The sequence below is a fragment of the Phragmites australis genome, chromosome 15 (genome assembly GCF_958298935.1).
Source record: "Phragmites australis chromosome 15, lpPhrAust1.1, whole genome shotgun sequence".
NCBI lineage: Eukaryota > Viridiplantae > Streptophyta > Magnoliopsida > Poales > Poaceae > Phragmites > Phragmites australis.
Window position 1 is genome coordinate 2121877 of NC_084935.1, and position 26665 is coordinate 2148541.

General features: G+C 41.5%; 3 protein-coding genes across 4 annotated transcripts; all 3 read left to right on the forward strand.

Moving 5' to 3' along the window:
- The first annotated feature begins 97 nt into the window (after positions 1–97).
- On the forward strand, positions 98–10770 carry LOC133892354 (protein HUA2-LIKE 2-like). Of its 2 annotated transcripts, XM_062333069.1 has the most exons (12): positions 100–475; positions 1056–1132; positions 2654–4744; positions 5424–5892; positions 6425–6533; positions 6619–6731; positions 6821–7002; positions 8024–8486; positions 8575–9202; positions 9389–9553; positions 9726–9972; positions 10351–10770. In XM_062333069.1, the coding sequence occupies exons 1-11, from the start codon at positions 347–349 to the stop codon at positions 9743–9745; spliced, it is 4446 nt and encodes a 1481-aa protein (XP_062189053.1). In that variant the 5' UTR covers positions 100–346; the 3' UTR covers positions 9746–9972; positions 10351–10770. The 2 variants fall into 2 exon arrangements, with proteins under 2 accessions (XP_062189054.1, XP_062189053.1); XM_062333070.1 differs by lacking the exons at positions 9726–9972; positions 10351–10770 and having other exon boundaries at positions 98–475; positions 8575–9310; positions 9389–9524.
- A 4152-nt stretch (positions 10771–14922) lies between these two features.
- On the forward strand, positions 14923–15654 carry LOC133893688 (uncharacterized). Its single transcript, XM_062334780.1, has one exon. The coding sequence runs from the start codon at positions 14923–14925 to the stop codon at positions 15652–15654; it is 732 nt and encodes a 243-aa protein (XP_062190764.1).
- Positions 15655–16822: 1168 nt separating this feature from the next.
- Positions 16823–22637, forward strand: LOC133892801 (uncharacterized). Its single transcript, XM_062333754.1, has 9 exons — positions 16823–17277; positions 18535–18596; positions 18889–18943; positions 19056–19154; positions 19623–19709; positions 19858–19974; positions 20370–20462; positions 21131–21161; positions 22216–22637. Exons 1-9 carry the CDS (start codon positions 17182–17184, stop codon positions 22389–22391), a joined length of 816 nt encoding a protein of 271 aa, XP_062189738.1. The 5' UTR covers positions 16823–17181; the 3' UTR covers positions 22392–22637.
- Positions 22638–26665: the final 4028 nt, after the last annotated feature.

The window sequence follows — 26665 nt, forward strand, 5'->3', positions numbered from 1 at the left end:
AATTAATTAAGTTGAATTAAAAATCCATAAATATCTGCTCCGATCACATCCCTAGAAAACCCCTCAAGATTCGAGAACACATAACCAAAGTCAGGAACAAAAATAGACGAGAAAAAGGGAAAAGGCGCCGGTAAAATCAAATCGAAAATTGTCTAAGCCCAAGCGGCCTCAGCATCGCCATTCGCCACTACGGCACCACATGCCTCCCGCCGCCGCTGCCACGAAGTCTGGACCCGCCTCCGCCTCCGCCGCGCGCCCCATGATCCGGCGGCGCTACTGCCTCTGGCGCTAGCCGCAACAGAGGCGCCCTCTCACCGCCGGTGGCGGGTGGGCGGGACGGTCAGCGATGCCGCCGGCCCGTAAGAAGCGCGGGGCGGCCGCTGCTGCCGCCGCAGCTGCCGCGGCGGCGGCGCAGTGGAAGGTGGGCGACCTCGTTCTCGCTAAGATGAAGGGCTTCCCCCCGTGGCCGGCCATGGTGAGTGGGGACTAGCTGCTTGTTCTCTCTGATCCGGAGCCGCCGGTAGTGGTTTAGGTGCCATGCGGTTTGCGGATTCGAACTATCAGTTGGAGAGCTGGCTTAGGGTTCGTTGGTTGATGGAAGTACCCTTTTTTTTACTGTACCACGTTGATCCATACTAAAAGTTGAGGTTTCTAGGTGCTGCCCATTGTGACTTGACGGCCTTTATATTAAACTGTGCTAATTCTGTGGTTTTGGTGGTGTGTTTAGTGAGACTCGGCCTGTTCAGGGTCATCCGCAGTATGAAGATCGGTGATGAGTAACTCGGCGTGTTCATGCGGCAAGCTTCACAAATCCTGTGTTTTCCACTATTCTTACTGAGAGAGTACCCCGATTTCGTTTTTGCCATAAACTAGTATTTCTAGGTGAAGCTACTTCATATGATTTCCACTTCTATTTATGAATTCCTAGGTCTGGTGTTGTTTACTGGGAATTGCTATTCTCTGGGCATGCGCATAGTTGTTTGAGCTGAAATTGAAGGATATCCTCTATTCCTCTTTATAATATTTCAATTCATGAATACCCTTACTTTTTGCAGATAAGCGAGCCACAGCAATGGGGCCTTTCTCCAGTTAAAAAGAAGTTGCTGGTGTACTTTTATGGAACTAAACAGATGTGAGTATTACTTTGAATCTAAGATTTTCCTTTTTGATTACGCCTATTTTGTCCCATATACATTGCTTGTCTGGATCAAGTAGGTTTTTCTGTAGCTGTTTATTATTAAAAAATTATTCGATTGTTGGCCCTGGCGTTGCATGACATTGGATAAGACAGTGATGTATATTTTCCTATAATTTGTCACATATTGCCTTGTGGCGATGAAAACAAATACCATCTTTTTTCCCTGCATGATTCAGTAATTTATGCTAGTACCTGTCAGATATTCCTAGTCACGATGAGGATTTCAATGGTTTTGACCTTATGGTCGCTTAAGGTCTTTGCCAGTTGGATGATCTGTGATCTACGTAATAAAATGTTTGTTCTGGTCATTGAGGAGCACTGTGTGCATAACTACCACCTTTCTTTGATTCAACATTAAAATATGGGCACACCAATGTAAATCTAGAAAACCTACTTTAGATGAGATAAAGACTGTATAATATAATGATCAACTTTTAGGATCTCTTTATTTTGAGCCTAACTTTTTATGATTTTCTTAGTAGGATCCTAGTAAATTAATTTATCCTTCTCTGAATTTTTAGTTGTTTTTTTACTTCATAGTTTACATTTTACACCATCCGTGTTTTTCTTATTAAATCTGTTTTTCAGTTATCACACGATTTCATTTCAGCATTCTATATTGCACGGGTTACATGATTAGCCAGCAAGACAGCTTGTAATTTGTTGATTGCAATCCAATTAAGAATTGAAGATTGGTGAGCTGCGTATCTGTTCAAAAATGTGTACAAATATTAAAAATTGTATGAATTGTTTTAAACAAAATTTAACAACCCAACTATTAAAGAAAACTAGGCGATGATGATCATGTTCCGTCAAAAGAGTATTCCAGATAATGATTGTTTATGAGGGGGGCTCCAAATGATAAAAATGGACAATAATCAGTGGAAACATTTCTCGGACAAAATTGTTCTTGTGATGTGGTGTCAGTATACTCAACACTTGTTTAGCAATTAACTAGTGGAAACTAAGCATCTATCTGGTTTGTGAAATGCCAATCAATGCTAGATGAATACTATGGGTTTCTTTGCCCAATTTTGTAGAATCCCTTACTACCACAAGTTCTATTGCTTTTTGACCTTTTGTAGTGTGGTGGTGTTAGCATGGTTTCATCTCATACAAACAAACCAGGATACCCCATTTTCAAATGAAAGTATCTTCGGCAATGCAAAAGTTTTGGAAGAACAATTTCCTTTTAGAAATCTTGTATTAATCAATGCCATGAAAACTTGATGGAGTGATCTTTTTTCTCTTTTCATACTTTGTTACATGTTCAATATTATATTAGCAGCACCATCAATTTCTGACATTGAAATGTGTTAGCCTAAAGAGATTGGTAATTCACAGCATTTGTACCTCATGGTAGCTATCAGACTCGGATATTTACTTCTTAATTCATTAAATCTCAATCCCAAAATATTTAATTCTTTTTCTGACATTAAATTTGTAATATTGTAGTGCTTTCTGTAACTATGCTGACCTTGAGGCATTCACGGAAGAGAAAAAGAAATCTTTACTTGCTAAGCAACATGGCAAAGGAGCAGATTTTGTCCGAGCAGTTAAGGAAATAGTTGAGATTTATGATTCTTTAAAGACAGAGAATAATAATAAGAGTGGTCTTACTAAAAATAGTGTGAGGCCAGATGTTGAAAATCTTGTCAATGACAGTAGCAGTTTAGATGCTGGAGGTCCTGAGTATGGTTCTGATCCGGTCAATGACAACAAGATGGAGGACCGTCCCGCCTCTTCCATGGATCACATCATGATTAGTACTCCTGTACCTAATATCATTACAATTGAGGGCGAGCGATGTGTTGAGAATTCTGCACTTGATGAACCTATCGAAAAGTTACCTGTCCTCGATGAACTTAGACATTCTCCTTTGCATGCTAGTTCATGTTCTAAGAAGAGGCAGAAAGGTTCACAGCAACAAGATTCTTGCACACATGGTAATTTCACATTGCCACGGAGGTCAAAAAGTTCATCAGGTTCTGAGTTACGAACTAGTCTGGACTCTAGTGGGCTGATGAATGGTACCGATGTGCCTTCTGTTGATTTGATTCCTGGTGACAAGCAGGAAGACTCTGCTCGGTACAAGAGCATTAATGATGACAAACCTAACTCATGTTCCCCTTCTGCTACAAAGGAAGTTGTGCTGTTGCATTCCAGTCAAGGAACCTGCAGTCAACTTGGAGCCTCTGAGATCAGTAATGATGATAAAAAACTGAGTATTGCAACAAAAAATGTACAAAGTACTTGTAGTATTCAAGTGCCTGAAATTGGAGTCAAGGATAAGGAAGTCTGGCTGAATGAAACACACGATCTTCTCGTGAGCACAACTCTAACTTTTAAAAGAAAAAGAAGGCCAAACACTAATCGTGCTAGTAATCCTGTCATTAGTGGGGTAACAAATATGGATAGTGAATTGCAGCCTAAGTCAAGTGGAAATCTTGTAGATTCTCCAAATTCAAGTAATGAAATTAACAAGTCAGATGGAGATGAGCACTTGCCTTTGGTCAAAAGGGCAAGGGTCCGGATGGAAAGACCTCTGCTGGATAATGCCGCAGTTGATGAACCAGATGATTCTTATACCATAACAGAGCTGGTTAAACATGCAGATCAATGTTATAAGTCTGGCATGTCTACACCATATGGAAAAGATTGTTCCGCTGACGGGTTACCTCCTGGCATTGATCCTTCACCCAAAATCGACCTGTCCGTGTCATCAGGAGAAGTTCAGACTGCTTGCAAGAATAAAGAATACCAACCAAAGGTTTTGACATTGGATGCAGAAGCTGCTTTGCCTCCATCGAAACGCCTTCATCGTGCCTTGGAAGCTATGTCTGCTAATGTTTCTGAAACTATTATTAATCAGCCTGAAGTTACAAAGTCAAAGGAGATTATCCTGAAAGGCTGCACGATAGCAGGGTCCCCTTCTAATAGCTCTGCAGATACACTTGTTAAAAGTCCAAAATCTGCGATAGCTAAAAGCCCCAAAGTATCTTTGGGTGCACATTCTTTGGATGCCCCAACTGACCAAAAGCATATCTCACGACCTATCATGTTGAACAATGATGCCGTCTCTACTGTTTCTCCAAATTTGAAAAATGATGCCAGTGATAGTCTACCGAAAGACAAAGTTAGTGAAGAAGCCCACATGGACGGCAACAACATTTCTGATTTATCTGTTCATAATAGGATTGATAACGATATCTGCGGAAAAGCTCCAACCTATTCTGTGAAATTGAAAGAACTTGCCTCTGTATCATTTGATCAACCACCTTCGCAGAAAGCAAGTGGAAATGAGCTTGTGGAATCAATCGATGGCTCTACTAATGGTTTTGGCAAAAATATTGAAGGCTCTGCTGAGTCAGTTATACAATCAAATGCTGTTGTCTCAGATACTAGTGGAAGCTGCAATCCTGAGCCACATGATGAGACTGTTTTAGCTGAACCAATGGTTAATGGTTGTGACAGAACAAGTGCCTCTTCATTGGTTTCTAAAGTTTCATGTATTCATTCTGATGCAAGCACCAGGACATTTGAAGCGTAAGCTTTCTATTTCTTGTCAAAGCAAATCTTCACTTGTTTAGTTATATAGGCACATTTGTCTACCTGGATATTGCACATCTTTGCATTATAAAACTTATTGCAACAATCTTAGGAGCCATGTGTTTGTCCCCACATCTCTGCATGTCAGCATTTACTTGGCCTGTATGTTTGTACACAGAGAGTGTATAAACAGGATTAAAGGTCTTCTGCACTCTGGCTGGGTAGTCCTAAGGAGGGGGTGGAAGTGTAGGGTTTAGAACTTTAGATCCTTATCAGATTACTCTGTTAATGCTTCTATACTGAACATTATAAATAAAGATGGATGCTAATTATTCATTTGATTTGCATTTGGATGTAAGTTCAGCTATTGTTCCAACTTTCAACTGTACCAATTGCCCAGAAGTGTAAATTGGAACTGCTTGCTCAAGTTGTAGATACATCATACATAGGAAGGTCCTATGCTTGTGGTATGCTTTCTGTTTTGGTAGTTCTCAGTTCTCACTATAGGTGGAACACATCTGTTCATTTTCCTAGCAACTACAGATGGCATTCTAGATTAATGGTTCAACCCTTCTATCTAACCTCTGGTGCCTTTGAGAATATTTAACTCGTTTTTCGTTTATGTTCTTTATCATGTTGATAGGCTTGATAATAGTTTCAATACTTAATCTTGTAGGCATAGTTCTTCGATCATTGCACCGGAGGAACTCAACCACAGCTTAAGCCTAACTGATAAGAGCTTATCTCCAGATGCGACGCCTATGAAAGAACTAGTTGCTGATGGACGTGCTCGTAGATTCTCTCGATCAAATTCTTTCATGGACAATTTTCTAGATTCTAAGGTTATTTCTGAGTCTTTGGTGAATACACCTTCACTCAAGGAAGGATCACGTGACCGGTGTTCACCATCAAATCGTACGATGAGGTCTGTGTCAGATAGGGTTCATACTCAACAAAATAGTGGTAAGAATCCTTTTGAGAACCTGCAACCAAAGGGCTTGAACAAATTAGCAGGTCGAAATGAGGCCAATTCAGCACGGAGGGCGTTTGAAGCTTTCGTTGGTACACTAACACGAACAAAAGAAAGTATAGCCCGTGCAACACGTCTTGCTCTGGAATGTGCTAAACATGGCATTGCTGGGGAGGTTAGGCCTTGCAAACTTTCACTTTATTCTTAGAACCTTGCTGTTTGTATATGGCTTATCTTGGATGTATATTTGGCATAATTCTGCATGGTTTCATTATCACCATTTACTTGATTGCACTTATACAGTTGGTAGCTTTCTATGGTTCGCATGTGAAGTTATTCAGCTGACATCACTTACCCATATGATATCCACTCATGACTAGTTTCCCCTATACAGATTGCTTCTCATTTCAAAGGCTGATTTTGCTCACAATTGGAATAGGAGAGTCATTGTCTCAGTACATTCTTCTAATGCGTCACATCACGCTGTGCACAAGTTAGATATTAGTAAAGGACATGTTATTTCCTGCTATAATTGCTCATGAGATTAAGAATTCAGGTTTTTTGTCGGAGCACATAACAACTTTTGCTGCCTTCAGTCTTATAAGTAACAATTATGCTCTTTTGTAGCCATTAATTCAATCAATCTGGGTCAAGTTGTGTGATGTAGCTGCGATTTGATTCTGCTATTTTTTTGTTCAATAACCTAGGTAATGGATATTATCATTGAACACCTGGAAAAGGAAACTAATTTATATAAAAGAGTGGACCTGTTCTTCCTTGTCGATTCAATAATCCGGTACTGCCGCAATCAGAAAGGTACTGGTATAATTTTCTCATGTTGCTCCTAACATTGTGTACGGTCAGATTTCCATCTACTAAGCTACTGTCATGAATCATGTAGGTGGAACGGGCGATGTCTATCCTTCTCTTATCCAGGCAGTCCTACCACGAATAATATATGCTTCTGCACCACCTGGAAATTCTGCATGGGAGAATCGGAGGCAGTGTCTTAAGGCAAGTGAGTTCAGTGCCTGATTGAAACATATGATAAATTTAGTGTTCTTTCACATTTCTTTTACACACTTGTGTGTCTTGATGGTTAGGTTTTGAGGCTCTGGCTTGAGAGGAAAACCTTTTCAGAATACATCATCCGCCATCACATTAAAGAGCTTGAAGCTCTTAATGAGGCTTCATTCGGAAGCTCTCACCGTCCTTCAGGTACAGAGAGAGCTTTGAATGACCCTTTGCGTGATGATGAAGCATTTCTTGTTGACGAGTATGGAAGGTAGGTCTCTACTTTCAAATATGAGAAACCATTTCTAAGGTTCAGTGAGTGTACTGCTCAGGCTTGTTTATGTTGTTTATTCCTATTGCATACTGAAAATATTTTGCATATACTTTTATCACTTTCGGATTGGTTTGAAATCTTTCCAGAAGTACCAAAAAAATCACCAATACATGAGTTTGGTGCTTATAGCAAATCATCAACTTAGCATCACCCTAAGTTCCATAAGATTAGTATCTACTACTGGACTAGAATACTAGATCGTGTTGGATGGTCAAAAGTGTTCCTCTCTACTTCCCACCTGTAAGTGTGCTCGACTGCTCGTACCAGTGCAGGGCCCAAGACATTTTTGCCAAAATAAAAGCCTGGATATATGCGTCACCTGGCTGATACTGGCTGGTTTATATGAAACCCCATAAACTTGACGAGTTCTACATTTCACATGCAAGAAAAACTTGATACTTGACTACCACATACGTGCTGGTACTTACCAGTGGACAAGTTGTTCCTGTTTTTCTTCAATCCCTGATTGGAATTATTGGTACCATGTGCTATGAAATTTCAAGCAGTTGCAATATGTTTAGTACCATTTGAGATGCACTAAATAATTGAAACATATGAACATCAGTATTAGCAAATCTGTTAAGAAATGTAAAAAGGTTTAAATTACATAAATTATAGAGTCATGAAGGCTCTGAGGGTGTTACGCCGACTGCAAATAGTACTACCTACGTTCTCAAATAATTGCCTGGCTTTTCTATTCAAACTGATCTGAGTAACTACCGATTAGTGATGCTGCTTTTTTTTTTAGATCAACTAGCGACGGTGCTTAGAAAACTTAACAAAAATATGAAAGTATCAATTTGCAAGACACCAATTTAGATTTGTATATCAGTTGTGTTGTTATTTTGTGTATGTATGAAACTGCATTTGTGCATGCTGAACTGCTGTATCATCTTTTTGTACTAAAAAATATCTGTTCACTGTGCTCCATGTTTATATGATTGATTATTCTTCACAGCAATGCTGGTTTTCATCTTCCGAATTTAATTTGCACAAAACTACTTGAAGATGAGGAAGGAAGGTCCTCTGAGGAGAGGAGCTTTGAAGCTGTTACTCCTGAACATGAAGTTACTGGTGCTGGTGAACAAGATACATCTCAATTGCATTCTGCGAAGCATCAACTCATCTTGGAAGAAGTGGACGGTGAACTTGAGATGGAGGATGCAGCCCCATCATCTGGAGCTGAAGCCGGCTTCACGTGCCACCAAGATCTAACTAATGCTATCTGTACGGGAACTGTCCAACATCTAAATTCTATTCCACCCCTACCTGATGACAAACCTCCGTCTCCTCCCCCATTGCCATCATCACCGCCACCTCTGCCACGTCCACCCTGTCCTGTCTCTCAAGGTTCACATGTGCAAGGAGCATTGCTTGTGGTAGCTGATTGCGTTGAGCAACATCATCCAGGAGCCACCAACGTATGTAGCTGTTCTTTTGTTTGTGCGGTAAGACTCCTATGAAATTTAATTTATAGTGACTATAATTACTGCTTAATGTTCTTTGCAGAATGTGGAAGGCCAACACCCTTATTCTGTTGCAAACAACCGAGGCAACATGGATGCATGTGTAGCTTCCTCGCAGCCTCCAGTATCCTATAATCCTGGATACGTAGGACATACTAATCAGATACTTCTGCCACCTCCACCACAGCCTGTTGCACCATTCCATCCTTCTGGACCCCATGTCAACTTATGTGGACCCTCAGTACCACATCATGGAAATAACTATCACCAACCACCATCAGTGCCACTGCCTAATAATGCATACCATTTACAGCCACCACCCCATTCACCTGCTCCAAATCAGTTCCTATATCCACCTGAACCTGAAGAGAGAACACAGCCTTGGAATTATAATCCTTCCTATCCTGAGAGATATCAGTATGGTGGACATGACAGAGTACACCATGACTATGATAGGAGACATCACTTTGATGATAGAGGTCATCACTTTGATGATAGGGGACATCACTTCTATGGTGAAGGGCATTGCTTCGATGATAGAGGATATCACTTTGATGATAGATGGCACCACTTTCATGATAGAGGCCCTCACTTCAGTGACAGAGCAGTTAGGGGACAAATGCACCATGAAGTTATAGATGGAGGAAGGTTTCCTCCCTACCTTCCACCAGGTATTTTCCTTGTTCAGCTATCCACCTTCGAACTGCGCATGTATCTATGAGCGGTTTTGCTGAAGTACCTGATGCGTTGAGTGTTTTTTCATGAATTGAACTTTCATGGTGAGCAAGTTTTGTTCCAATCAGTATCCAGTTGACACTATTTATTTATTGACTGCCCGAATCTTTACAATCATCCAGGTCCCCCGTTTCCAGACCACTTTGAAGGGCCACCCACCCCATTGCACTGTGGACGACCATCGGATCCTCCACCAAGTCCATGTTCTGGGTGGTCTATGCCTCATAGGAGATCCAAGTACCCTCCTGCTTCCAGAGATGCAATGGAGCCACCAGTTTCCCATGGAGGTCTGCTATTTCATATTGCCTTTTGCCCTTATGGTGGTCCTCTAGGCTCTTACCGTCAATTTGCATTATCGCAATACCCCGTGTTCTGAAGATTGTGCGGTGTAAGAGTAGCTGTTTTTCTTTTGTTCTTTGTTCACTTCAAGCTGAATATTAATCTCCATTGTAAAATCAGGTTGGAGGCGGCATGGATGACGCGATTACGACAGATAGCATTAATGACTGGGATCAGAAGCCAGGGGCGGATTTACCTTGGTTCATAGGATCCCAAAATTTCTTGGCAAAAAATCAGTGATTATTTACTTTCAGGAGGACTTTTACTCCTAGAGTGATGAATCTGTGGTGGGAGGTGGTACAAATTGCAAGTAGTATATCTTCTTCTGAAGATAATGACGCCTTGTTATGGCAATATAATGCTTCTGGTACTTATTCAGTACAGTCTCTATGCAGTTATTACTTTCCGAGTTGTCCTACCAGTTTATATTTGTCTGTTTGGAAACTATCCCTTCTACCGAGAGTGTAGGTGTTTTGTGGTTGCGTTCCAACAATAAAGTGCTGACAAGAGATAACACAGCAAAATGTAGAGAAATAGTGGACACGACTTGCTTGTTTTATGGGAAGATAGAATCTGTACAGCATTTGTTTTCTGAGTCCGTGGTTGATAAACAAATGTGGCGATGTGTTTCTGAGGGTGTTGGTGAGGAAGTTAGCTGGTGTGTTGACATAGTATTCTGAATACGTGTTGTGCAGCAACTCTTTGGTCTCTGTAGTCAAACTCAGGAATGATTCTTTGTTTTCAGGGCAAGAGCTGGAGAAGCATGAAGGAACTGGAACACAGGATCGTGCAGACATTCGGGACTGGAAAAGCGTATGCAAGGCTACAAACTTGGAGAAATGGATGGCTGTATCGAACTATTGGAGATGAAGGCTGCAGCACCGCTGACGATAGCGTCAGGTTTGGGGGCTGCAAGGATCGTCAAGCCCGGCGTCTTACATATGTACGCCCAATGATTTTTGTAAAAAAAGAAGACAGTTAGTAGGCATAATACATGTAACTGGACCAGATTATGTATATTTGAGCACAAACTCGCTAAATAGCTCATCCATTTGAGCAACTGTCAGATAGCAGACTATGTAATCACGATAGTAAAGAGTAGCACACTCTTAGCAAGCAGCTTAGCAGGTTTACTGTAAAGGTGGGACCGACGCCACATTAGCAACATGGAGTGGCCAAAGCTATCTTACGTTTGATATTTCTAGGAAAGGAAAAATGTGCTTATCTGCAAAATTAATTGTTAACCTTGTTTACAGATCAGATGATGGTCCGTTGAGGCTACTTAGCGGAAACAAGCGTAGGGTATTCCAGAGCCGAGCTTTCACGGAGCCATACAACCAAATCACGGGGAAAATGTGGCCATTTCGCGTGGCAACCAAATCACGGGGAAAATGCGGCATTGACAACAATGGAGATGGAGCTAGTGAGATTGATATTGAGGCTAATGTATATGTCTGTGTTAATATTTCAATGTTCTCTTATCAGGTCACTCGGAATTCTTCCGTTTTGATGGGAAATAGGTCTCATGCTTCTGTTTATGGTGTTAATATGGTAGATTTGAAGTTTAATCCGGAAAAAATCGGGTAGCTGAGGAACATGTAACATGTCTCTTTAATAAATAAGAATCTAGTTAGCGATTTTCTTCTCTGTAGAGACGGGTTTAATATGATACTAGAGTCTGTAAGTATGTATTTTTATTGGTAAAGGCTATGAGTGCAGATGCTTGTTCTGTTTTTTTCTTTCTGATTTCTTCAATAAATCTGCTAACCATATTTGTGGCAATTTTAATGAAGATAAGACTAGTGTTTGGCACTCACTGTTATATCATATAAACTTTGGTTGTATGACTCGACTTTTCAGTTTAAATTTAATTCTGAATTTTTTTATTGTCAAAGGTTCTAACTTTCAAAGTTGTATGCAATCTAAACAATCTTGTAAGCCTCACAAGGAAGCCGATGATAGAAACTTAGCACCATTAGAACTCATACACTTAGAACTATGCGAAATAAATAGTGTGTTGACAAATGGTGAAAAAAGATATTTTATAACTTTAATAGATGACACATCTAGATTTTGTTATGTGTATTTGTTGAGATATAAAGATGAGGTTTTAAACTACTTTAAAATCTATAAGACAGAAGTTGAAAATCAATTGGAAATAAAAATCAAAAGACTTAGGTCGGATTGTAGTGTAAAGTATCTCTCTAGTGATTTCGACTTATTCTGTAAGTAGTATAGAATTATTTATGAGAGAGCGTCGCCCTATTCGCCCCAACCAAAGGAGGTAGCTGAGAGGAAGAATCGCACCCTGACTGACTTGGTTAATACCATGTTAGACACTACGGGTTTATCTAAGACATGATGGGGATGCCTTGTTGATTTCGTGTTATGTTCTAAATAGAGTTCTTACTAAAAATAAGAAGAAAACCCTATATGAAGATTGGAAAGGGAGAAAATCATCATTTTCTTATTTGCACTTGGGGATGCTTGGTGAAAGTTAATATACCAATAACTAAAAAAACGTAAGCTGGGACCTCAAAATGTGGATTATGTCTTTTTGGGATATGCTCATCGCAGTATTGTTTATAGATTTTTAGTAGTTAAATCTGAGGTACCTGACATGCTCGTCGATATAAGAATGGAGTCTAGAGATGCTACTTTCTTTTAGAATATTTTTCCCACTTCTAGTCAAACTTTTGAGATAATTTCTGAAACTACCATACCACTGGAGTATTATGAACAACCATATGAACTAGTTTCTGAGGAGGATTGAAGCTCTAAGAAGGAGTAAGAGAGAAATGACAATAAAATCATTTGGTGATGATTTCCTTGTGGATGACACCCTCAAATCTATTTCAGAAACATATGCATCCCCAGATGTATATTACTGGAAGGAGACAGTTCGTAGCGAGATGTATTCTATTATCACCAACAGGACTTGGGAAGTCACAAATAGACTTTATGGTTGTAAACATATGGGTTGCAAGTGGGTGTTCAAAAAGAAGCTTAGGTTTAATTGTACTATCGAAAAGTATAAGGCTTGGCTTATACTTTTGAGTCTGTCTTTCGTCATCATAGAGAAAAAAAACACAAAGAAAAATACACTGATGCAGGAGGCGTCCGGGCGGGCCACGCTCTTGCCTGCGTGGATCTCCATCCGAGTCGAGCTCGAGGGTGCACAGGCGAGGTCGGCGGCTGCCATGGACAAGGACACGCCCTTATCGCCGTGGAGCTCACCGCCTTGGAGCTCCCGTCGGGTCGAGCTTGAGGGCACCCAGGCGAGGTCGGCGGCCGCCATGGCATCCTTATCTGCCCTCCACACGCATGCTTCCCTTCGAACGACGATGTCTGGTAGTGGGGATGTGTGTGTAGCAAGCCTTTGTGGAGCCCTCCGAGCTCCAGCGTGGCCTGATGGCAGCACAGATGGCTCATGTCGGTTCACCAGCATTGGGGAAGATGGTGGTGCAACTCGGTTCTCCGACGGGGAAGGCAGTTGCAACTTGGGGTAGATGTAGGAGGAGCTCGTTGTGGTCTCCTCCACTGGATATAGGCGGCAGCAAGGCATGGACGAGCTGCTGCTGCTCTCGGTGGGTGAGAAATGGAGAGAAAGAGCAGAGAGGAGTGGATTGTGGGTGGAGAACGAGAGAGAGATGAGTGGAAGGGTGTGGATAAGGACAACCGGGTGCAAGAGAGAGAGAGTGGTCATCACTTCACGATTTTTTTGGTGTGGACCTAAGTGGACGTGAGACTAAAAAGCAAAATGCATAAAAAATTCGGGTCTGGAACAGATATCACTATCGGTTTGAATTAAAAACCGACAATGATAGTATCATTATCAGCTCATGACTAGAACCGACAGTGATACTTGATTATTACTGTCGGTTCTTATTAACAACCGACAGTGATGCTCTTTTTCTTACGAACTAGTAATAATACGTTTATCACTACCAATTCTAGCCAAATTGTCAATGATGAGCCAGTAAATATGATCATTTCTATACTAATGAGACATCAAATTCATTGAGTATGGTTGGCTGTCTAAACATCCATATCATACATGCTAGGACCGAAATAAAGCAACCGCAAACAATCAGAGGTGTTTTCATGTGGCATAAAGTTGAATGGAGACCAGAGCAGAAATACAACTTCACACGCTCTTGTATACATCGTCTATCTCGACCATTCATACTTCTCACATAATACTCATATATTTTTCTAGTACGAATCTTAATATAAATAAACGATTCTGACAAATCATATATCTGTATGTGTTAGTGAAATTTTCATGTTCAAGACAAGAGGTATGAATCCAGCTTCCCACTAGTACAAACGACCGCTTATTATCTATACCATCGAGTTGGTTTTGAGATTCGTGTTAGGACTTTGTCACGTGAGTTGGCGAGAAACGGGCAAAGGGCCTCCCTGTAGCACGAATCTCAAAGCCATTTCAACGGGAAAAACAGTACAGACGGTTGCTTGTTCAAGTTATTTCACACTACTCTTGGATGTGCGGTAGAACAAGAATGCTTTTGTGCTGTTTTCGGTAAACGTCTTCTATCTTATTAAGAATCATAGTTGGGTTCATTTCAACAGAAAATACAACAAACATGGTAAGTCAACCAACATGTATTTGCAGCCCCAAGGGGCCATTGATCGCAGTGCTTTCAGTACCGTGTGCGTGTCTCCCTCCTAGATGGGCCATGTCTACTGGGGAATGTTTTTTCATGTCCCTATTAAACTATTGAGGTAAATTTTCTCTTATTTCTATTCTAGTGAAGAATTTTGCGGGACCTTATGAAAATTTTTATGGGGATTAGATTGCCAATGAGAATGTAAAATTAAATCAAAGTTGATTATTTCTATATATTAACAATATGTTTATAATATAAATAAATAATTCATTTATGTATACGAAAGTAATTAATATGAGATGAGTTAAATATCATAGGTTAGAAAAAAAGCAAATGCTTATACTCAAGAATTAGAGACAGGTAATAAACTAAACATGTCACACAAAGATCATATGCAAAAGCAAAAGCTCGTGCTTCCAACACAAGTAAACAGACCGGACGACAAGACCGATGGAATTGGAACCGTCACACGACGAGCATGAAGCACCTACAACTCATCCGTCACTTTCTACTCTACTCCCGTTGTTCGCACGAATCCAGCAACCATGCAAAGAGAAACACAATGCTGTGTCACGAGTCACGGCCACAGATCGAACGATATATAAGCCGCGGCACGCGTATGCCATGCATCGAATATCAACTAGATTTATGAAGAATTGATACTGTCTCCGCCGAGCGGCCAGTTCATGGCCGCCTCAACAACGTTCCGCGTCGCGATCCTCGCCGCCGTGCTCCTGCTGCCGTTCCTCAGCGTGCCGGCCGCGGCGCAGACCAAGAAGTTCTGCCTCACCCAATTCGCCATCGCCAGCCAGGCCTGCGCCATCCTGCCGCCCACCAGCCCGGAGTCGCACCACCACCACCACCATCACGACGATGATGAGGATGAGGACGACGACGAGGATGAGCACGACGACGATCACCACGGAGATGACGACGACCATGGTGGCGATCACGACCACGACCAGGATAAGAAGAGCGGCGTCGTCCGGAGCCCCGCGTCGATGATCACCGTCGAGACGGAGGTGGACGGCGACGACGACGCTGCCCATCGCAATGGCACCAGCCGCTCCGGGGGGAACCATACCCGCAGCGGCGGCCATGGCGCCAGGCACCGCCACCGCCACCGCCGCGGCCGCGTGCGCGACGGCGACGACGACGATGACCACCATGACGACGACCATGACGACGACGACGATGAGGACGAGGATGAGGACGAGGACGACGATGACGACGACGACGACGACGAGGACGACCACCGCGCGTACAGAGACTGCTGCCGGTGGCTGAAGGAGGTGGAGCCGGACTGCGTGTGCGAGGCGCTGCTCCGCCTGCCGCCCTTCCTCATCAAGCCGCAGCACAAGTACAGCGTGAGGGTCGGGCACACCTGCAAGTTCACCTACAGATGCGGCGGCGTCTGAACTCTCAAGCTGCCATGCATGCATGGAGTAAGGTTACAGACAATTAAGTACAGGCTTGCATGTGTTGGCTGGTTCTTCTGTACGTGCATGCATCATATATTGCCAAGCGAGAGGTTTGGCCTTTTCCCGTACCGTGCTACTGCTACCATGCATCCATCCATCCATCAGCTAGTCGTGTGATAAAATTGGTGTGTTTATCAGGCAAGTGATGAAAGAACAGTACTTGAAAACAAGAGTTCGGAGTAACAGGCTACAGGTAGATATACATGTTTGTAATAGTTCTGTAGGTGCTACTTACTGGCCTGTTTTGGGCTAGAAGCTGGTGTCAGTCAGTGTATGCGTGTGTGTGACTACTGGCTAGCTAGTTGATGCACTTTGAAAGAAAACTCTGTACCTGTACTGTACGTACCTTACCTAGAGATGCATGATGTGTGTGTTACTCATATGCAAGCATGGTCGACCCGATCGAAAACTAGTGCAAAGTTTTAGCACTACGTATCATATAGAAAAAAAAAATACATACATAAAAATGTACGTGCTTGTATATATTGTTTGTTCTATTAGCAAGATATACATTATCCCTCACTGACAAACTGTACCTTATCAATCTCATCATACGTATTTTCCGTTTCATGAAAAAGCTAGCATTCCTTAATGGAAGACGTGTTTCTATAGCATCCTCGATCTCCCATTGTACGTCAATCTAAAACAACGAATTGTTCTATCTTAATAATCTTTTCTCTAATTATAAACCACGAGTTAGTTTTCGTGTCATCTCTTTCTTTATTCTCCTCTAAAATAGTAAAATCTTTTAAAATTTATTTAATTTATCAACTTTTACTATCTACTTCGTTTTTTAGAAATACTAAATATTCGTTCGGTGACGCTGCTACGACATATCTACATTTTCATATTTTAAGTTCGTACTTTATGTTATCATATCTAATGCTTGTGTTTTCGTTACAACGTACAAATATTTAGCTAGTCTTAATAATACAGTAGTATTTAACAGACATTCTGATAGCCGAAGTTTTTTAAAAGAAAAACTTATGCATCTCGATATGTCAATGAGTAACAATACGTACATTATCCAGCTTTTAAGGGGGCCCACGCGCCAGTCTCCACCCTCCCGAGCCAGAACCGGCCGGGCGAAGCCGGGGACGGTAGGTGGAAGAAAAGCGAAGCTTTCGAGCGAGCGAAGCATCCTCTCCCTCCTCTTCCCACCGAAAAAAAAGGCAAGCAAAAAATCGAAGCGGCACGCAGCGCAACGCGTCCTCGACGCGACGCCTCCAGATCCAGCGCCACATCGATGGGCTGCCGCGGGGGGAGGGCGCAGTAGCAGCGGTGCGCGAGGGTGGCGGAGGAGGAAGAGGAGGGGCGGATCTGGGTAGGGGGGCAAATCTGGCAGGCGCCACGGTGGGGCTGCGGGCGCGGGGGAAGGCGGGAGGCTGGGCGGACGGCGCAGAGGGCGGGGACGAAGGGGAGGACTGCAGGCTCAGGCCTTGGCGGCGGAGGCTGCTCGCGTCCATGGCGCTCTCGTGGCCCTCGGCCGTCCGCCTCGCCGTCGCCGCCGTCCTGCTCGTCGCGGTCGGCGTCGCGCTCTTCACGCTCCCCGTTGAGAAGGTGCGAGTTTCCCTCTCGTTGTGAATTGCTTCGTTTGGGATTCGATGTCTGCCATGCCGGAGTTGGTAACATCCTGATGAATGAGATCATGCGACGTGTACATGGTTTATGGTTAGTCTTGGATAGAGTCGCGTCCGTATTGCTGAAATGTGGCTTTGTTTGGGCTCGTGATTGGACGAACACTCCCCTGGGTACCCTTAATCTGCCATAGTTATGCTTCATGTTGCTATATGTCTGGTATTTTCTGTTCGAGCGGAGCTAGTGATCGGCTGTACCAAATGTGCATTAATGCTTCAATCATCAGAAATGTAGTGTTGTTTAGGGTAGACTGGCCAATGCATTATAATATGGCATGGTTATAAGCCACGTGTCATGAAGACACGGATTCACAAATTGAAATGCATTTCCTATCTAGCGACTAACTTCAAATGGTAGTCCATCGCATCATAACATGCACTGTTGTGTGCCATATATCCGGTTAAATGGTGTACATGAGTCGGGGGATCAATTGCAGGCAGAAGTTATCTATCTACAGAATTGTTATTGGCATTTAACCACGGAAATGCTTAATTCATCATGCATTCATGTCATATTCTATTCTGAATTCACCCTATTGTAATGATTACTTTGCATAACACCGTCTTTTGTAAGTTTTGTACTTAGTTATGGTTTTTGAGGATCATAGAACTTTTCAAAGTGGGACCATTTCCATAGATACTGTTTTTCCATTGTAATGTTGTATCTAGCTGGTCACTTAATACCTGCAGTTTTCACTCCTCTCTACTGCTTGCATCCACTCGACATAGTTGCCTGCGTTGCTAGTCTTCATCTTAATTGAGATAATGTTTTTTTGGTAGAAAATATGCTATGGGGCTATGGGAGTTAGAAGGAATTACTCAGAGTCCCAACCTATTGTGCTATTGTTTCTATTTTATGTTGCTAGCCTTTTACAATCAAATATTGGTGTTAATCCTTAAACTTTAATTTTATGTAGAATTTAATCAAAGTCAAAGTGTCATCTTTCTATGAAATGTGTCTCTAGTAGTTTTTATTTTACCTTATTTAGACCATAATATTGTAATGTGGTGACAATTATATCTACTTTGACAATTATATCTACTTAGAATAGTCGAGAGTATGAGAAATTTTTTCTTCCCCTTTCACTCTTCACTTACTAGCTGAAAGTACGAAGCTTAGAATGTGGATTAATTTAAGATTTTGCATCAGATGCTTATTTTTTTTAGTTTGCATTGACAGATTTTAAAGGACTTTCTGGTTTGGATCAAGGAGAACTTGGGTCCATGGGGTCCTTTGGTGTTGTAAGTATTGAACTCCCTTGCACACAACTTGATTAATTTCGCACTTGCACCACACTTTTGTAGCGCACTGAGTATGGTACTACATTACTAAGCTTTTCATAAAGAACATTACAACATACACCCCGCCCTCTAAAATAACCCAAAGCCACCTACAAGATACAAGAGTATGCTTTGTTATTTCTGTTACTTGGTTTGCAGTGAATCTCCATGGAGCTGGAATGTTGCGATTCTATATTTCACCTTACTAGTTTTTACATTCCTACTTGATAATTTATGCTGTATATTATTACAGGGCCCTTGCTTACATCCCTCTGACAGTATTAGCCGTTCCAGCATCAATTCTTACAGTATGTGTGATTCCTATTTCACTTTTGTATGAGCCTTGCCATTTTCCTTTTTTATGAGCCTTCAACTCTTGGATCATCTTTTTATGTTGCTGTCTGCAATTCTATTTGCTAGCTTGGAGGGGGCTATCTATTTGGCCTTCCTGTTGGGTTTGTTGCTGATTCCATTGGAGCAACAATTGGTGCAACTGCTGCATTTCTGCTTGGTAGAACGGTATGTTTAATTTAAGTGTTTTTTTAAGCTAAGCTGTCTAGTGCATATTGCAACAGGTAAACATCAACTGCCAGGTGCTAACTCAATTCATTCATTGCATATATGCATTTGTCCAGTCATTGTTTTCTTTCATGTTATGAAGTGTATATTGTCAGTGTTACACCTGAGTCCTAAATTTTTTTTGCCGAGTCGGATTCTCGACAGCATTCCAAGTGATATTTGGTGAGTCCAAAAAAAATTGCTGAATCGGACACCCGAGTCCCCCATCAGATTCCGCCGGTGTCCATGTAACACTGTATATTGTGTAATGCATGGCTTTTTTGTCTTTTATTTCAACCGCAATCACATCAAAGACAATTTGATAGCACTTATACACCTTATTTCTGTGGATAAACATGTCGCAGAGTTGTCACTATATTTGCATTACTACTTTTCCAATATCTTAATAGCTGTATAATATTGTTGCAGATCGGGAGGCCTTATGTACTCTCAAAATGCAAAGATTACCCCAAGTTTCAAGCAGTAGCTATTGCCATCCAAAGGTCTGGCTTCAAGGTAACCTCATTCAGTCTGGAGGTTATATGCAACTGAAAATAGCATTTGGCTGATGTTTGAAATTTTGGATTCCCAAAATACAATCATATTGCGATCATGTTTGACTTATTCACATGATTTTACAAAGGCTTCTTATTTATGCCTGCAGATTGTGTTGCTACTAAGATTTGTACCTTTACTTCCGTTCAACATGTTGAACTACTTGTTGTCTGTCACTCCTGTTGGCATTGGTGAATACATGCTGGCTTCTTGGCTGGGAATGATGGTATGCCTCAGTTTGCTTTTCAATAGGCTCCACAGTCAGTTTTCTAGGCAATGTTATGGGACCATGCTACTGGCGCATACTCTGGCTTGCCCAGAGGAACCTTGCTCTGTTATCATCTGCTACATTGTCTGCATAAATGCAACCATGTGTTTCTATCAGGCTTTTGCATAATTTTCTGTCTTATACCATGTTCTATCAGTAAATGCACTATTGTCCTTCGGTAGTTCTTGATTGTGTACTTATTTTATCGACATATTGACACAGAAAACTTTGTAACTGATAACAGGATAATCTTATCATTAGCTAGCTTGCAGCTTTATATTACCTTTTTTACTTAAGAATTGATATTAGTCCATTGCTACATTTTATTTTTGTTAACTATATTTATTTTGCAGCCAATCACACTCGCTTTGGTATATGTTGGAACAACACTAAAAGATCTATCAGATGTGACACATGGGTGGAGTGAGATCTCAACTACTCGATGGGTGAGTAAATGATACAATATTTCATTTGGTTACGTTATATTGTAACGTGTCACATATTTGGGTTGTGTTTTGTTAACTACTAGTTCATTAAGTTTCTGAATACAGAGTAAATAACTTTTTTCGAGAAGGGAGAATAGATCGTTAGATTATTATTTATGTTTCTTTGTCATTTATCTTGGTTCCTCCCTAAATATAGTTGATTAATAAATACATTTATTCACATAAGCCATGCGTTGTTTATCTTACAAAAAATTTAGATGACTGAGATCTATTCATAGATACTGTATATTTTCACTTTGCATCTGATTTCACAAGTGTCTCACTTGTTGTCGCTTGTACACTTGAATGAGTGATTAATCTTGGGACGCTTGATTTGAACATCAGGACAAAGTTTTGATAGTGGCTGACTGCCTCTTACTTACCTGTTACGATGGTATTAGTGTCAGATAGGATGTATTTGATTTTGCACGGTAGATGTGACCTCTATATTTCATCTTAGTTTGAGCTGAGACATGAAAGGAAAATACTTTACATACCTGATCACCAGTGAATCAAACGATGTCCTTCACAAGTTTGTTTTCTTCATTTGTATTTCAAAAGTAGATAGATTGTTATACATAACTTCCTAGTGACTTCTGCTGACACCTATGCTTAATTCTTCTTTTCAGATTCTGATAATATCTGGCTTCATAATGTCTGGTAAGTGCCACTACATTCCCAGCAAATCCCACCATCCCTTTCCTTATCTATATGCTTTTAGTTACATCTGTTTTTTTAGACCTACTTTTAGTTACACCTAATCTGGAAATGGGAAGCTCTTCTGATTTTAGTCAAAAATGTTGATGCCCTGAAAATTATCAAGCCAGTTGGCTTAGTTTTTCTCTCTCTTTTCAATACATCAGTATTTTGTGAGGACACTTCTTTTTCTGGTCATCTCGCTTGTTGCGGATCCTGAGTAATATTTAGTTCCAGAATATCCTTGGTCTTAATTCTCATCTTAGAAACACGAAGTGCTAGGAGATTCGAAACCCCCTTACTCCTGTTTTCCGAATCTACTTAATAAAGAACAACAGTGCATGATGAGATAAGGTAGTCCCATAAAAATTTGTTTGCACTGAGTATGGATAACTAGGGAAGAGAGCAGAGGTTGACCAAACATGATATGAGAGGAGTCTGTAAAGAGAGACTTGAAGGAATGTACTATCTCCAAAGAACTATCCACGGATAGAAACGCGTGGAAGTTAGCAATCCACATGCCAGAATCATAACTTATGCATAAATCTCCTTGTACCGTTATTACTTTTTGTACTATTACTAGTACCTTTATTATAATTACTGTTCTCTTATCATCTTTTTAGTTGGATCTTGTGGGTTCATCTTTAGCCTACTCCAACTTGCTTGGGACAAAGGCTTTGTTGTTGTTGTATATAGCTTCAGGCCTTGAGCATATAAAATTGATATTTAAATGGCTCTAATTGCAATTGAGGAATGTCATTGGGTGCAATAAATCACTCTTGCTAATCCTTGATCCGATTAATAGATAGCCAGAAAGCAAACATAACTGCAGTCAACTCTAGGCCTTCAATTTAGCTTAGTAGATTTTAATATTGGGCTTTGCAACATTGAGCTTGCAATCCGTTATTTTCAAAGCAAATTAGAAGAATATCTCTTAAAGCATATGTTAAATTATTGCTGTTGTCTCAGCAAGGCTGTCGTCCCTCATATACTGAATGTTTTCTTTGTGGTCCTGCAGTTGTCTTGATTTTGTGCGTGACAAGAGTTGCAAAATCATCTCTGGATAAGGCATTGGCTGAGAATGGAGAGGTCGATGTAGGAACTTCACAGCTTCCTGTAGTAGCCTCTCCCTCGGATCTACAACAACCTCTTGTAATCAAGATTGACACATCAAATGAAGATCACGAGAAGTAAAAGTGTTGTTTACAACTTCAGATGTACATTCTTTGGCTGTTGAATCTGTAGCACTATATACCCATAGCTCTGGTTTGAGGCTTATTGAGGCGGTGAAGGGGTAAAAAGCAACCCAAAAAAAGTGAGGGGAAAGGGGGATGTGAGTTTGACTGATAGATAATACTAATACACTATACACTTTGTTTCAATCCACGTGCTACCTTATCTTTGATGAAAAGACAAATGTAGTACAAGTTTCGAGCTTCAGCTGGGCCTTAGCCATCATATGCTTCGTCTGTACTCTAGTGTACAGAGCATACTTACACTGTTTGAATTACTTGTTTAAATATACATTTTTAGACAAGTAGTAGAATGTTAATAGAGAAATTCTAGCTGAATATGTACGCTTGGTACAATCAGCAAGATTTACCGATATGTGCTTCTATGTTCTATCATACTTACCTGTCTCCTACGAGGTGAGCCGGACGCTTTTAATCGTGTTCCCGCAGCTCTTGGTGGGCGTAAAATGCGAAACTGTTGTGTACAATACCTAATCGAAAGCTACAAATTTGTGTCAGGAAAATCATTTCCCACACTTGGGGCAAGTTTTGGCTAGAAAAATAGCTCCATGACTGCTAGGCCTGGAGGCTAAAATAGTTGGAGTTTTTTTTAATATTTTTTTATTAAAATTTAAATAATAAATTTCTTACATGAAAAATTACAAAACTAGACACCTGCAGCCCTCTAAAATGCGGTTAGGCCACTTAACCGCCCCCTGAGAGGGCGGGTACGGCCTGCCCGCCTGAGCCGCCTCCCTTGGGGGCGGTAAAGGGCCTTCCCGCCCGTCGCGCTCGGCTGCCCCCTCCACCTGGTCTCTACTATAAAAGGGGCTAAAATTAGCCCAAAATGTTATTTTATTTAGAAACAAGAAAAAGTTGAGAAGAGGGAGGAGAAGAGAGGGGAGGAGAGGGGAGGAAGAGAGCCCGGCGAAACCTTGCTGTATTTGAGCCGCGGATTTGAAGATTATTTTTGGGTAAGTCTTTTTTCCTTTTATTGTTGTTAATTAGTGCATTAGTAGTATATGACATAGGTTTTAGATATTTATGACATAGGGTTTAGAAAATTGTCAAATTTACTTAGAAAATTGTACGATAGCAGTGAAATATAGAATATTATTTTTAGTATATTATTTTTATTATATTAGGGTTGTAATGTGCAACGTAGGAGGTAGCAGTATATGATAATTTGCGAACCTAGGATGCAGCATTTAGAAATTATTTTATCCGATAATTAGAAATATAGTTTGTTGGTCTTAACATTGGTTATGTTTGCGGGTGTTTCCAGGGATGACAGATAAATTAATTTTTTAGATATATTATGGTGAGGATGAAATTAGGTACGATCCTAACAGTGTAGATCTGTCTGGATTTCGTCATGTTATAAAGGGTCTTAGTAAAGCTAATGAGATGACCATTGTAGGTGTGTGCAAATAGCTCATGCGGTTTTTCCAACTGGATTCGTAGCAACATAAGCTGAAGTTGACAGTGAGAGGACCATTGTGGGTGTGTGCAAATAGCTCATGCGGTTTTTCCAACTGGATCCGCAGCAACATGAGCTGAAGTTGAAAGCTGTCCTCAGCTGTGCTTGTAATGGATACTTTGGTGAGCTTGTTCTCATCGAAGCCATATAAACTTGGAGGTAGTATATAGATATATGTTGTGAACGTGGTCTGCCGCTGGTTTTGTTAGCTGAGGCGTACCTGAAAGATCAAACTGAGGTGAACTCTGCGGAAGCAGTAGCAGGACCAAGTGAGGCAGTGGAAGATGAATTAGAGGCGGCTAATGTTGGGTCCAGGAATGATGTTGGTGATATTTCAGAGCTGCAACCGATAGGTGTAGATGATGAAGGGGAGCACATCCCTAGCATCATTGAAGATATGAATTTGGAGGATGAAGAATTGGAGGAAGACCTTGCCGATGGGGATTCGTCTGACGATGAGGGTAATGCTTCAGTTCCTGTAGAGTGGAGGGATCATGAATTTTCGAAGCTAGTGGTTAGCGAGGCTGACCGGACACCGTGGCAATACCATGAGAACGAGGTGTCACAGGGTGCTATGTACCTACAAAGGAGACAGTTATTGATGCAACCAGTACACATGGACGCTAGCAGAGCCTTCACAGTCCTCCTACCCTAGTCAGTAGGATGAGGCTGGCCCGGACGCCGCATATGACCTCGTTCGTGACTTCTTCGGGGGCACACCTGACTACGACGTCCTCCAGCGGTCCCAGGTACCCAGTGCTCCCCTTCGGACACAGCCCACGCAGGACGAGGTCTCGACACCGGTGCTCCCTACTAGGCCTACCAGACACGTTGATCCACCTGACCCCCTCACCTACTCCAAGGGTCACGTGAGGGTTAACCAGCGGCATCGGGACCACAATGGGGCGCACGGGCGACGGCAACGATGAAGGCAGCAGTAGAATTTTATATTTTATGTAACCTACATATGCATATTCGCTTCGTGATGTGCTCCTACGTATTCAGACACATTTACTCTTTATGGTCCACTTAGCATATCGTAACTGCATTTTGTATTCCAAAACGATGACATCCTAGTTGCATTTCTTAATCCGACACTATCACAAGCTACATTCTGTCGTCGTCATTATATCTTACAAAAACCTCGCTTACTCTGTTGGGAGTGTTACTTTAATGAAGAAGTGACCACACTACTGAACTTTAACCATGACTTGACAACACATGCCTCCTTGCGCAGGCTTTAAACAAGAAGTGACAACACTACCCAGTTTTTTTTCCAAACAATAATGACAACACGGGTACCAATAAATGTGGAATCTCTGGCCATGATCAATAACACAATTTTCCCATTCTTCAAGATGGAATCTGATGCTCCTGCCACCAGCTACGCCCCTGCACTCACTTCTTTCTTCAAGAGCGAATCCAATGCTCCTGCCTCCCCCAACTATAAATAGCCGAACCTCCTTACGTTGATGCACCACTCATTTCTCAGATTTCTCAAGTGCAATATCTTCCTCAGCTCCATCAAGCCCACCAAAGAAACATTGGGGGACTACCATACCTGAAGGTTTCGAACCACCAATGTGCTTCTGTGGTGACCTTTGTAAGCTTCGCGAGTCGCATGACATCTCATACACCTATGGGCTGCGCTTCTTCATGTGTGCCAACTACAAGTATGACAAGCCTCAACATACAACAACTGGTTATCGACCGATACGGCAACAAATATCAGCCTCATCTCTTCCGATTTCACACCCTGTTTTACTAATCGCTCATCTTGTTCTATTGGTTTAGTCTCCTCCACCGCTCTGTGATTTTATTCAATGGCTCGACAATGAGCAAAATGACGCACATAAGCAGTGGGTCGACATGAACATGAGGTGGAGAAGGGAAGCGTACGCACATCGGGAGTACAAGCAACAGTAAGAGGAACTTCGCCTCAAGCGGGAGGAAGAAGAGCGCATGAGGAAGGTGGCGCACGACCGTACCGTGGCTCAGGCTCGGGAGGCTGAGAGGGAAAGGAAGCGAGAGAGAGCAAGCCGTGCTAAGGCGGCAGGTCCCGATGCCCTCCGAAAGGAAAAGTATCCTAGATGCACTCAGTAGAGAGTATCGAATGTAACTCGACATACTTTCTCTCCCTAAGACATGTTATGATTAGGATCGGCGCACTAATAAGTAGGTCTTAGTGCGAACCGTACATGCCACCTTTGTTTTCTCATCGTGTCGTCGCGGTTACAGTGTATTGTAATATTTTCACCCTATGTTTAATACTATGTTTATCGTCATTCGCACCCTATACTTACGTAAAATATTGCAAGTGCTAATTACTGATTTTTTATTCTCTGACTACTACATAACCTACTCCAAATTTAAATTCTAAATTTTCTTAAAGCCCTTTTCTTATTTCTTGAATTACACAAAAAAATTACATTTTTAAGGAAAAAAAAAGACCCTAACCGCCCTCTCAGGGGGCGGTTAGGTTGCCTAACCGCCCTCTCAGAGAGCTGCAGGCATCTAGTTTTGCAATTTCTCCTGCGGAGAATCTATTTATTTAAATTTTTAATCAAAAAATATAAAAATAAAAAAACTTGTGGGCTTGTGGCAGAATGCCGTGACATCGCTAGGTTGGCTTCGTATGTCTTTACCACGATTTTTTTTAATGTTTTGAAAATAAAAAATTTATAAAAATAAGCGCTCATTTGAATTTTGTTTGCAGAACTAGGTTACTGTTGAATTTGTAGCACTATATAAAATTG